The sequence below is a fragment of the Colias croceus genome, chromosome 3, assembly GCF_905220415.1.
Source record: "Colias croceus chromosome 3, ilColCroc2.1".
Lineage (NCBI taxonomy): Eukaryota > Metazoa > Arthropoda > Insecta > Lepidoptera > Pieridae > Colias > Colias croceus.
In genome coordinates, this window is record NC_059539.1 from 2,444,428 (window position 1) to 2,458,594 (window position 14,167).

The 14,167-nt window shown below is 33.9% G+C and overlaps 1 protein-coding gene across 1 annotated transcript; it reads left to right on the forward strand.

Moving 5' to 3' along the window:
- The first annotated feature begins 4,816 nt into the window (after positions 1–4,816).
- On the forward strand, positions 4,817–12,808 carry LOC123705960. Its single transcript, XM_045655083.1, has 10 exons — positions 4,817–5,288; positions 5,525–5,651; positions 5,874–6,055; positions 6,394–6,504; positions 8,478–8,609; positions 10,696–11,193; positions 11,315–11,441; positions 11,539–11,720; positions 12,039–12,146; positions 12,553–12,808. The coding sequence occupies exons 1-10, from the start codon at positions 4,844–4,846 to the stop codon at positions 12,684–12,686; spliced, it is 2,046 nt and encodes a 681-aa protein (XP_045511039.1). The 5' UTR covers positions 4,817–4,843; the 3' UTR covers positions 12,687–12,808.
- Positions 12,809–14,167: the final 1,359 nt, after the last annotated feature.

Consider the following 14,167-nt stretch of genomic DNA (forward strand, 5'->3'; position numbering starts at 1 on the left):
ATCTTATAAAAATTGTACGACATCATACAAAATTGTCGCTGAAATACGATTTTCCCAGCACAATAATCGCATAAAATGCAAAAAAATGGGGTCTAAAACGGTACCATTTTAAGAAAATTAAAAGCCTAATCTATCTTCTTACCTATACATTATTGAGGGATATATAGTCCTTTATAGATTATGATAATTTTTTTGTATCTAAATCAAAATTTTATTTCAATTATTAGCTAAATTAAAAATACTTGTCGATTTCTTCATACATTTTGCTCTCGCGGGTCGTCAGACCGCGCTCAGAAGCGCTCTTGGAAGGACGGGTGTATCGCTCCTCGTCCCAAAAATAAAAACGAATAAGAAAAAGATTATTGTGCGTGCACTTTCGTTTTCGTGATTAATTATATTTGATACTTTATAAGAATAAACTGTATAAGTTTCATATTCCAATTATTTCTAATTTAAAATTATGTTTTAAAAATTACGTTGATTGAGATCCTCTTTTTATGGGTTGTTGAACGCATTGGTGGGGTAAAGCAATTTGACAAAACTTAAATCCAAAATGGCGCCGACGAAAATTTTACATCTTTTCGTCATGGGTGTCATTTTCATGGTTTTTGGGGTAGCTATTAACGAATATGAGGTCAAAACTGAAATCCAAGACGGCGCCGACGAAAATTTTACATCTTTTCGTCATGGGTGTCATTTTCATGGTTTTTGGGGTAGCTATTAACCAATATGAGGTCAAAACTAAATTCCAAGATGGCGCCGACGAAAAATTTGACATTTTTTCGTCACGGGTGTCATTTTCATGGTTTTTGGGGTAGCTATTAACGAATATGAGGTCAAAACTGAAATCCAAGATGGCGCCGACGAAAATTTTACATCTTTTCGTCATGGGTGTCATTTTCATGGTTTTTGGGGTAGCTATTAACGAATATGAGGTCAAAACTATAATCCAAGATGGCGCCGACGAAACTTCTACATCTTTTCGTCATGGGTGTCATTTTCATGGTTTTTGGGGTAGCTATTAATGAATTTGAGGTCAAAACTGAAATCCAAGATGGCGCCGACGAAAATTTTACATCTTTTCGTCATGGGTGTCATTTTCATGGTTTTTGGGGTAGCTATTAACCAATATGAGGTCAAAACTAAAATCCAAGATGGCGCCGACGAAAAATTTGACATATTTTCGTCATGGGTGTCATTTTCGTGGTTTTAGGTGTGTCTCTTTAAATGATGTATCTCTTTAAAATTATTTTTAAGACTGTCCCACTCACACTCTTTATAGGTTATAGTTTTGCATACGCTAAGTACGTAAAAAATACTTAAAAAATGCCAGGTGTATCTTTTTTTTTCAATTAGATTAATTCTCAAAACTCTTTCTTTCCCCTAAAATGCAACCCGCCCAACTTTGTCACCCGTACGTGAGCTATCGTTTAAGATTATGTTTTCATAGACAAAATACTCACATTAGCGAAACGGTATATGCCGGCTGCACGAAGTTAGAGAAGAAAACATGGATTTTCAGGAAAAATTTAGCAAAATTTTTTTGATGTAATTTTGTTGTTTAAGTATTTTTACGTGATTAGTGTATGCAAAACTACAAGTCCCTTAGCACTTAGTATATCGATAGTGGGACACCCTGTATAGTCGAATTCTTATATATACTACGAGAGAGTCTTAAAAATAATCTTAAAGAGCATTGAAATACATGTTTAGGAATCATCGTTGGCGCCATCTTGGATTTTAGTTTTGACCTCATATTGGTTAATAGCTATCCCAAAAACCATGAAAATGACACCCATGACAAAAATATGTAAAATTTTCGGCGGCGCCATTTTAAATTTTAGTTTTGACCTCATATATGTTTTGTCGGCGCCATCTTGGATTTTAGTTTTGACCTCATATTCGTTAATAGCTACCCCAAAAACCATGAAAATGACACCCATCACGAAAAAAAGTCAAATTTTCATCAGCGCCATCTTAGATTATAGTTTTGACCTCATATTCGTTAGTAGCTACCCCAAAAACCATGAAAATGACACCCATGACGAAAAGATGTAAAATTTTCGTCGGCGCCATCTTGGATTTCAGTTATGACCTCATATTCGTTAATAGTTACCCCAAAAACCATGAAAATGACACCCATGACGAAAAGATGTAAAATTTTCGTCGGCGCCATCTTGGATTTTAATTTTGACCTCATGTGGGTAATAGCTTCCCCAAAAACCACCCACATTTTCAAATGTGTTTGCTCCTTAGGAAAAGTTCAGATTTCCTAGGTAATGTGACGAATCTAATTTATTTAATTCGGACCGTATCTCGGAATAACATACATACATATTTTCTAAGAATTGTATACAATGCCGGATTTAATATATTGCCGGTAACATAATATGTATGATAATTCTTAAAAAAGTATTTTAAACATTTCTTAAAAAGCTTAGATATTGCATACAATTCCTAGAGGTTTTGTAAAACACACTTTTTTTAAAGTTAGTTACTAACTAACATACTTATCAGAATAATTGTACCTACTAATAAAAGTACAAAAATGAATTTTTAAAATTCGTAATAAATTAAAAATAATATCAAGTATGAAGATGGTCTGTAAAATGGAATGCGCTATGTTTACGTGAGTGTGATGTTCCCGCGAACCACGTGGCGACGTTAGATACCTAAATTTGAGTAACGCAGATTTGTGACAGCGTCCTTAAAGTAATAGACCGAGAGTTGAGTTTAAAGAGCAATACTTACAACAATGGTTACTTAAACAGTTCCTCTGACTCACAAGAGTAATGATAACAAACTTTGTACGAGTATAATAAACGAGTAAATAAAATAGCTCATAGACAACTATTTGCACATTATATTCCACAAGTGTTAAGTCACTATTACATAATCCTTATTACTTTGACATAAGTTCGATAATTGCGTGTTAGTATGTGAATTGGTTCGGAATGCTTTTCATAATAATAACTATGCAATTTATTATCCTTATTGTGTTTACATAAGGTCGGCAATTGCGTGATAAAGTAGCGTGTAAGGTAACCTTTGCCTATTTAATAACACCAAATTCGAGCCCCTGCAAGGTGTAGAACACAATCCGCCGTTGTTTTACGAGTGAATGTGACTTTTGGTAAAATGAAAATAAAAGTATCAACCGTACATATAGATATTTCATTAATAAAAGTTTGAGAATCTATGTCAGTGAACTCGCCTAGCGAGTTCAAGGCATTGCAGAATAGTTTATTTTCTTTCGATTATAAACTGGGTCTGCACACCCGGCCCACCACGTAATTCTTTAGATTAGGGTATATTTAGTCTTCAGTATCATTTTAACCAGAAAATACACATGCATTTCGGAAAAAAATAGCAAACACATTGAACTCGACGGGCGAGTCTACGGCGCTGGAATAAAATTTACGTGGACTCTCCGGGCGAGTCGGTGGCACTGAACGTATTAATATATGGACGATAAAACCCATGGAGGGTTGTCGCGTAAAAACCACAGGACAGCATATTATCTATTATATCTTTGGCATATTATGATAGTATATTATGTATTTAGATATAAGTTACATATTATGACGTAATATCGACATGATTTTAAAAGAGCAACTATGGAGTTTCTTGCCGATTCTTCTCCATAGATACTGCTTTCCGAATCGGTGGTAAATGTTAAAAATACTTATGTAATGACGGTTCGAAAGTGCTACTAAATAGTAGTCTAATTGACTAAATGAATGTTTGAGTTTGAGTTTGAGTTTGAAATAAACGTGGAGGTTAGTTATAATTATTTGCACTTTTTATCTTCAACATTCTTTGTACGCTTATCTAATGTTAAATATAGTCATCAACCAATAAAGTACTACAGAAAATGAAAAGACGTGATAATGAGTCCATTGTTCTGTTCAACATAATATTATCTTAGTAATTTATTCTAACAACCAAGTTTAACTAAGCAAATTTTCCCTACCTGTATTGTTTTATCATAAAGTTGCATCAATATTTTTCAAAAGTTTCCTTACTTATCCTGTGAATAACAGAATCTTGCTTACTATCCTACTAATATTATAAATGCGAAAGTTTGTGAGGATGTGTGTGTGTGTGTTTGTTACTCTTTCACGCAAATACTACTGAATCGATTACAATGAAATTTAGCACACATATAGAAGGTAACTTGGATTAACACATAGGGTAGGTTTTATCCCGGAAATCCCACGGGAACGGGTACTATGCGGGTTTTCCTTTGAAAACGCGGGCGAAGCCCTGGCGGAAATCTAGTATAGAATACAGAGTAGTCGTAACATGGTACAGAACTTATACTAAAGAATGAATATGTATATAATTGGTATATAGAGGCAGTTATTTGACTGTGACTACTTCGACCCGAAACTATACCACTCTCCTTCACGCCACACCACTGAACTGATTTTGGTAAATTTTTGTAAAGAGATAGCTTGAAACCTGAGAAATGCTTTTATCCTTTAAATCATTCGGAAATTGGAACTATACGGGTATTTCTTTGGCTACGCGGGCAAAGTCTAATGCATCTAAAATAACACCTTTGGTAAACACTTACCTAAGTGTTGTTTTTACCTGTACAAAAGCTCAAAGTTTGCAACTCAAATATTCTAATAAAAGGCGATTACATCGGATTGAAACTATTTTACAATTTACTGGTATTCAAATGTGAAATGCCAATTATTAAAATTATTGTCACATTACATAACTCGAAACATATTTTTCATGAATTCTTATAATGTCACTCAACCAAAAATTCTGAAAATTACTGATACCAAACGTATATATAGAACACTCAAAATGAAAATAGAAAAGTATAACAATGTTGTGTATTATATGTATACTTACTGTATTTGCTGCTGAGGTTTTAACTTCAGAATTTTATTTATTGGATCAAGATTATCATGATTTAAACAACGCCGAAGCAATTTTTGAACAATTCAATAGAAAATTCAACAAAGATAACGAAAATGACAAAAGCGATTATCGTTTCGAAGTGTTTAAACAGAATTTGGCAAAAATCAACGAGTTAAATGAAAAAAGTAATGTTAAATCATACGGAATTACACAATTCACCGATCTGACATTTAAAGAATTTTCTGATTATTATTTGGGTATAAGAGGCAATATAACTTATGAAAATGCAGTTAAATATGTACCTTCTGGATTGAAAGGACCAGATTCATTAGATTATCGAAAAATAGGATATGTGACTGAAATTAAAGACCAAAAACGCTGTGGTTCCTGTTATGCATTTAGTTCTATTGGTGAGTACGAAATTTTAATAAATTATCTTGTGTAGAGCTTTTTTTTATACAGGTAAGTGCACCACGTCGCACATAATATGCACCCAAAATACCAGATACATTGTAGGTATGTCTCCGGCCTTTTAAGTAGGAATATGCTCTCTTTATGAAGGTGCCCAGTGTATAGCCGTATGGTAACTGAAATAAATCTAAAATAAACGACCCAGGTGTAATAAAACATATCCATTCTTTTTCAGGTAACATTGAAGGACAATATGCCAAAGTTCACAACACTAAAGCGATCAGTTTGTCTGAACAGCAAATAGTAGATTGTGATCGCACAAGTTATGGTTGTTATGGAGGCTGGCCGCATAATGTTTTCAAGTAAGTGGCTATGTGTGGTGTGTGTGAGTTTGTTTCCTTTAAGTATTTGGAAATAATGCTGCTTATCTCTGTGATAAAACTTGTTAATAATGATGAATTTCGATCAGTTATGTGGATGTAAATTACCGAACGAATTAAAACCAAATTTCAAATAAGAAGAAATAAAAACAATGAATGATAATATTCCTTATATCGATACTAATTTTATATTAAACATAACAGTAGTCTGGCTGCGGAAGGTGGTTCTATGAGAGAAGAGGAATATCCGTATGCAGGTGTTCAAGGCCAATGCAGAGTAGATGGCAGCAGAATAGCAGCTAGGGTCACAGGTGGTCAACAACTGCAGATTTCGGATGAAGCTAGTTTAAAGGACGCGTTGCTTCAGTACGGACCGCTTTCAGTTGGTACTTGATTTTTATTATTTTTGATGTGAAACTTCTTTAGGTGCGTTGAGAGTAAAATTTCAAGGTCGCGTCATGGTAATACCGTCTCACCATGGAGTAGGCGACGGTTTTGGTATCTTTGAATCTTGCCAAAGAAATTTCGACGTGCTCGGCACACACGCTTTTCTCTTCTACTTGACTTCGTTTAGAAGAAATAACTCAAAGAAATAATAAAATACAGAAAAATTATAATTTACCACCGATTCGGAAAGTAGTATTGTAAGTGCTATGTATACATATTGTATAATTTTTGTAGTACCTAATTCTTTTTATTAAAATTTAATTTATTTTTGTTGCAGTCATAGGGGTAAACCGAGAATTCATGCTTTTGCGAGGGAAATCCGTCTTTAAGCCAATGACTTCTTGTCAAGAAGGTCCACATGCTGTTCTTCTCATTGGATATGGAAACGGTAAACACATTTATTAAATGATGTATAATCATTAATCATGTTAAATTATTATTTGTATAAAATAATAAGTTACAATCTGGTTTAACATGTATTAATTTAGTCGAGAACAAAAAAATGGCAATAAATTAACTAATAACACTTTCAAATTGTAAGAAACAATGAGATTGAAATGAGATTGAAAAAATAAATATTTGAGAACCATCAAATCAAAAATTTTTATCCTTGTTATCTCTGTTAGCTACCACAATAGAGAGTTTCGTACACGTAATTATTCGGTGTCTCATCAAAATAAAGCTACAAACGGAAAATCAGCTTGATAGTAGTCACTTGCAAAAATGGGCGATGTATCCTGAACTACATCTTATTTTTCTGTCCCCATCCTTATACAAAAACTTGAAGAAATTGGAGTGAGGGGATGTCCACTACAGATTTTTGCTGATTACCTATCAAATAGGGTCCAATGTGTTAAAATTGATGAGCACTTAAGTGACGATGTGCCTATTACCTATGGCGTGCCACAAGGCAGTATACTTGGACCTACACTTTTTCAAATATATATAAATAAACTGTGCCAAATTAAACTTCAGAACTGCAATATATTTACATATGCAGACGATACTGCACTTGTAATTTGGGACTCAGACTGGACAAAGCTTCAATACAGAGCTGAAAATTGTTTAAGAATTGTTATGTCATGGCTATCATCTAATTTGTTGACTGTCAATGTTGTGAAAACTAAATTTATTCCATTTTATATAAATAACCGGGGAGCGCCACCATTAACTTTTAAAATAAATGTTCATTCGTGTGATACAACTGAAACTGTCTCATGTGGATGTCCTTCCTTATCGCGTGTAGTAACTTACAAATACCTAGGTGTTACCATAGATGATCGACTAAAATGGCATCCACAAATTAATGTTATCGCAGCACGAATAAGATCACTTACATTTATTTTTAAAAAGTTGCGTAACTCGGCTAGCTTTGATATTATGAAATTAGTCTACTTTAGTTTATGTCAATCGGTGCTAAGCTACTGCATACCGGCCTGGGGTGGTGCTTGTAAGAGTATTATGCTTATTGCAGAAAAAGCACAACGTTCTGTGCTTAAAGTTATGTCTCACAAACCATTCAGGTTTCCAACAAACGAACTCTACGCTCACTGTGAAGTCCTCACGGTAAGACAGCTTTACATTCTGCGAACTATTATCAAAAAACATCCAAAAGTTCCCTCTTCACGTGACCCAGCCAAACGGAGTTCTAGAGATATTTGTCCCTTAGTACCCCACAGGACAAGCTTTGCCAAGCATCAGTACCACGTTTTGAGTTCATTGATTTACAATAAAATAAATCGCCGCACTTTGATTTTTGATCTTAACAAACATGACTTAAAAAAAAAGTTAACAAAAATATTACAAACATTAGATTATTTGGAGACAGAGAAAATTACAACTTTTAAAAAAATATAGTAAGAACTGAGGGAAATAAGTACACGCTCTGCACTCACACACACACACACGCTAACACACATCCACTCACGCTTTCACACACACACACACACACACACACACACACACGCCCACACACACACACACACACACACACACACTCACGCTCACGCTCTCACATACATATTATGCATATTATATATTTTTCTTTAATTTAAACTTTTTGTAATCAAACCGAAATTTTTGTTTTGCTTTAAAAATGTACTTATGTAGTTGTATTTATAAGGAGGAACGCTGGCTCTTGAGACACAGAGTTACTCTAGTTCAAGAGTCAGCGCACACATTTTTGTAAAGATTATGTTTTTGGCAAAATAAAGATTTTTTTATTTTTTTTTATTTATTTTTATTTTTGTACAAAATCCCAAAATAAATAACAAAAAATATCTGACAAACCTTTATTTTCTTAATTGCTACAGTCAATATTCAGTAAGAAAATATATCACTTTAATTAATTTTCTCTTCCAGATGGTACAGACGATTATTGGCTCTTGAAGAACTCGTGGGGCACCACATGGGGCGACCAGGGCTACTACCGCATGGTCATGGGGCAGCATGCGTGTAACATTGGAGATTATGCAGCTAGCGCGACTGTTGAATAGAGGTTGTCTGGAAGAAATCGCTATATAGTGATAAGACTGCCAAAAGCATTTTTAACGAAATTAGTGATTGGTTACGTTTCATTGTGTCTATTGTTTTAGAACAATAAATTTTGAATAAATAAAACCTCTTTCTTCTTCTCTCAATTTTTATGCAGTGGCATTTAGAACAAGTAGGTAGTAATGTTTTTTTTTTAATTTTTAATGAAATTATTTTGCTGATATTAAAAACTCAGAATGGAAGCAATGAAGAAATAATAAGAAACTTCTCAACTAAACTTTTCGTAGTATTTAAAATGGTATAATATGTGTAAGCTGATTTTTGACATATCTTATTTATGCAAAATTTTATTTAACCTCCTCTAAACAACAAAAACTATAAAAAATTACCGATGAAATTCATGGCGAATTCATCCATTGGGTCGAAAGTATTAATTTATTATCTGTGACTGTGCATAGATTAGTACCATACACGATATAATATAATTGTTATAATATACCCAATCAAAAAATGTAATTCCCTAATTATAATTCATTTATCATTCTCATCTGGTATTCCGTGATAACTTTCTTTTAAAGAAGTAAGACTCCATTTTATATTTTGGATTCAGGAAATAATTTAATAAGTTTATTAGCAAGAAAACCGTATAACAATAGAGTGAGTTTTAAAGCATTTGAGAGCATGTAGTGTATAAATTTATAAAGAATAGAAAAAATTCGATCACGAGGCGGGACTCGAACCCGCATCCTTCGCGCCATTCCGGGGCGGATGCCTAACCAACTCAGCCACTCGTGACCCGCCTGGGCAATCGAATTTATTCTACTCTTTCAGTTCTATGTGTCTTAAGGGACACACCGCGCGCCATCTATTGAGATGATTTAACAACCATCTCAACCAATATGAAGCACTTTTCAGTGAATACAATATTGTAACGATGGAACACGACCTTTTCTTGAATTTATATTTTTTTGGTTTTTATGGCATTCAAATGCTTTATAAATATAAATTTATAAAGAAAGAAAGAATAAATTCGATTGCTCAGGTGGGTCACGAGTGGCTGAGTTGGTTAGGCATCCGCCCCGGAATGGCGCGAAGGATGCGGGTTCGAGTCCCGCCTCGTGATCGAATTTTTTCTATTCTTTATAAATTTATATTTATAAAGCACTAGGTTTCCGCCCGCGGCTTCGCCCGCGCAGTCAAAGAAAAACCCGCATAATACCCGTTCCCGTGGGATTTCCGGGATTGCGACATTTTCCCGGGATAAAAAGTAGCCTATGTCCTTTCTCGGGTATCAAAATATCTCCATACCAAATTTCATGAAAATTGGTTCAGTAGTTTAGGCGTGATTGAGTAACAGACAGACAGACAGACAGAGTTACTTTCGCATTTATAATATTAGTATGGATTTGAATGCCATAAAAACCAAAAAAATATAAATTCAGCATGTAGTGTGTTTTATTGTAATGACTTAAGCTTTTAGATGAACACCACGTGTATTTAAGACCCTGTAAAACTTAATACTGCAAACATTTAAATTTAAATTCATTAATTAAAATACTTTTCTATTTATAATCTTTCTTACCTCTACTTCTGAATTCTTGCTTACTATGTCGAGTTGCTTGAAAGAAATTGCTCGCGAGTGATAAAACCGCTCTTTGTAAATGTCTACTATATTATGTAGCTGTCTCAAGCATGGAACTAACTCTATATAATTTGTACAATGTTTATTAGCATAAAGTATCTAAACAGTGGACATGTTAATCCATGAGATATGAAATAAGGGATAGTGCCCATTTCATTGTTTTACATTTTGTGATAATGAGGGTAGTTTCTCTAAAATATATGCGTGAAAAAAATTTTTTTTTGAACATGGCATGGCATTTTCGGTATTTGTATTTATTACATAAGCGATATTTACCTCTTGAGTAATAAACTTACATACCTACGGACAATAATTTGGAAAATGTTATATAATAAAATGTTATCACAAAATGAAGAAATCAAAATAGATTCTCCTCATACTAAAAATGATTGAATAAATACCTGTTTTTCATATTTATCATTGTTGGAATATTACTTTTTATAGTTAAAATTGTTATAAAAGAAAGTGAAAAAGAAACTATTCATAGTTGTGTTGTAACAATGTTTCTTTTATTTTGTATACTGTCCATTTTGGCTTCTGGAGTTTTAACTTCAGATTACAGTCTCTTGGACCAAGATTATTATGATTTAAATAATGCGAAAGAAATATTTAACCAATTTATTCAAAAATATGAAAAACAATACGATGATAGAATCGATTATCACTTCGAAGTTTTCAAGCAAAATCTAGAGAACATTAACAAATGGAATAATGAAAGGGGCACCAAAATGTTTGGAATTAATGCATTTACTGACTTGACTTTTAAAGAGTTTTCCCAATTTTATTTGGGTTTTAATACTAAAAATATATCTGGGGAAGGAACTGTGTATAAGCCAACGGGAGTAGAGGCACCGAATACTCTGGATTGGCGTGACTCTGGATATGTTACTCCTGTTAAAAACCAACAATCCTGCGGAAGTTGCTATGCGTTTAGTGCTATTGGTATGGTTATGTTCTAGATGTTTTATTATAAAAATCCTATCCTATTTCTATCCTTTCCTTCCTACTAATATTATAAATAAATATAAAAGTGTGATTTAACATCATCGTTATTTTTTAACAGGTAACATAGAAGGCCAGTACGCAAAAAATCATAATACACATGCGATTAGTCTGTCTGTTCAGCAAGGTATGGACTGCGAGCCGCAGGGTAATTGTATACAAGGAGGAGTTCCTCAATATGTGTTCAAGTAAGATTATAACGCACTTATTATGGAATGTGAATAATTAAAGAATATGAACTTTTGTTCCCTCTTAATTCTGACTTATTGAGACTTGACATTTCAGGGCATTAGCTGAACAAGGAGGATCTATGCGAGAAGAGGATTATCCTTACGAAAATATGAAAGGCCAATGTAGGACTCGGAGAGACAAAATCGTCGTAAAAGTGACTGGTGGGGGCCAGTTATTTGTAAATGGAGAAGATGAGCTTAAAGACGCTTTGGCTAGTCATGGGCCCTTAACAATAGGTATGCCACTCTTCTACGAATAGGCTTAGAATACTATTCAGAATTATGCTCATACTTTGTGTTATTTTTACTATATGCGATGATCTTAAGGTTGTTGAGGCAGATCCGTTTTTTTATGGCAGAGCATGCAAAGAGTAGTGAAGCAGTCACCAGACACCGTAAACATTATATCAAAACTATCGAATATTTAAATGTGAATGTGGACATAAAAAAGGCAAAAATTTTATGAGCCGCACTGGAACCTGATTCTACTTTTTTATATATGTAATTACACTATTTTTTTATTATTTTTTACTAAAAAGAAATATTTTATTGCAGCTATTTGTGTTGACAATCAATTCGAAGCTTACACAGGAGGTGTTTTTAGACCTTCCTCTCCGTGTACTCAATACAATCATGGTACCCTTTTGGTCGGTTATGGAAATGGTAACTATGTTATTTATTATATACCTACCGTTATAACAGATTCAACGAATGTTGTGAATGTAAATCCAGTTTTTTTCAATATTTAATAATAACTATTATAAAATTATTTAGTGGTACATTTTTATGTTTTCTCTCCATAAGAACCACCCTCGTACTTCAAGAAATGTAATAAAAAAAGAATTGACGAAATCGGTTCAGTTGTTCTCGAGTTATGCGCTTACCAACACATATTGCGATTCATTTTTATATTATAAGATTTATTTTTACCTGACTCTACGATACCCGCGTGACATCAATATTAATAGTAGGTGCAACCGTAGTTAAAAAATACTGACGTTGTACCCAAGTGAATGGTGGCTATAATCAACAATTTCAAAATCAGCTCACATATTTTTTTATTCACCAGATGGGCGCCAAAACTACTGGATCATCAAAAACTCGTGGGGCGCAGATTGGGGCGAGCGAGGATACATAAAAATAGTTCGAGGAGAAGGTGCTTGTGCTATCGGCAATTACGTCGCTTGTTCCACTGTAGAATAGCCAATCGGATATATTTAAACGACTTCATATAGGTTATATCGGTGTCTTCCATCTGTAACTTTAAATCGATGCTTCTTATAAAATGTCTTTCTTATTTTTGGCAATGGAAAAGTCGGCAAGCATAATATTATGTTACATATTGTTTACTTTATGAAATAACCTATCAAAATAAAGTTTCTTGCAAGTAGGTATAAGTATTTCTTTTTATTTCACCTCTAATTTCGTTCTTTCGTTACCCGTATATATAATTGCTGGGGTAACTTGCACACTTGATGTCATATTAGAATTCGCTGTATTCATAGCAAATTCTTTTTCCTTTGCATATGCTAGTTGTTTCATAAAACTTCTCGTTCAATCAGATGGTTTAATATATCGTTTTAGGCCCTTCTCCCATTACGATACGTAGGTACAGGCGTTGTATGTAGGCTCGCACACTACGCTACCGGTCAAATGTATGTGAGATACGCCGCGGCGACTAGTCTCCGAGACTTGCAGGATACTTGAATCGCCTGTGCGTATCGTAATGGGAGAAGGGCCTTAGACATAGCAAAAGTTGCTAAAAGTCAGTCAGTCAACATGATTTTTCCTAAATCAGAATTTTATTTATATAATAAATCAATCGAACCAGGTAAAAAAACAAACAAGAAGAATCCCAATTTATTTAATTATTGTATCTGAACGCACCTTTAATCATATCCTGAAGAGACTGTATTTAGACACAATTGTTCAATTAAGAACACAGTTTTGTCCCAAAATTTATTAGCTACGTAGGTAGTGGGGATAAAGCTTTTACAAGTAATAAATTAATGAATGCAATTAATTATTTTATTATTATTTCACATAACAAATGTTTAGTAAGTTGAAGGAAAATAATAATTACCTGCGACATACTCCATGTGTGTTTTACTAATCATATATTGAATATTAATTAAATACTAATTTACATCATGTTTTAATTAATAAAAAATTAATCCATGAAAGATAAATCATGTGAGGAAAACTGAAACAGTTTGAAGACGAGGACGACCATAATGTGTAGCTAACAAGTTCACGGACAAATCGGACGTATGAATGTTTTAACGTGTACGCTGCGCTTGTATAGTGTATGTACGATGACGGATTTGTCCACAGATAGGTACGGTTCGGGGCTCGGCTCGGAACTCGGCTTGCGGTGCATGTAGTGAATGCTTAGCATTTAATGTCTAGCATGCTTCGTAACGAATTTGGCCAGCTCATACTGGAGACGGATAAACACACAACCAGAAAATTGACCTGAAATAGTATCAAGCAAATGTTACTGTGCAACGTTTTTCCAACCTTCCCAACTCTTTGAATCTTTATCTCAGTGAAGTAAACTTCACTCATCAATTCTTTATTTTGCCTCTGCACAGAACTTCCAGCTCTGATGTTCATGTGCCGTGGCAATGCTTACCATCAGATGATCCACGTCCTAGCTCTTTTACTATGATGAGAGAAAAACT

Bases quoted from the DNA above. Each gene is read 5' to 3' on its own strand.
- LOC123705960 (XM_045655083.1), top strand. From the start codon at position 4,844: ATGTTGTGTATTATATGTATACTTACTGTATTTGCTGCTGAGGTTTTA. The intron at 5,289-5,524 runs GTGAGTACGAAA...ATTCTTTTTCAG, and splicing joins TTATGCATTTAGTTCTATTG to GTAACATTGAAGGACAATAT. The intron at 6,505-8,477 runs GTAAACACATTT...TTTCTCTTCCAG, and splicing joins TCTCATTGGATATGGAAACG to ATGGTACAGACGATTATTGG.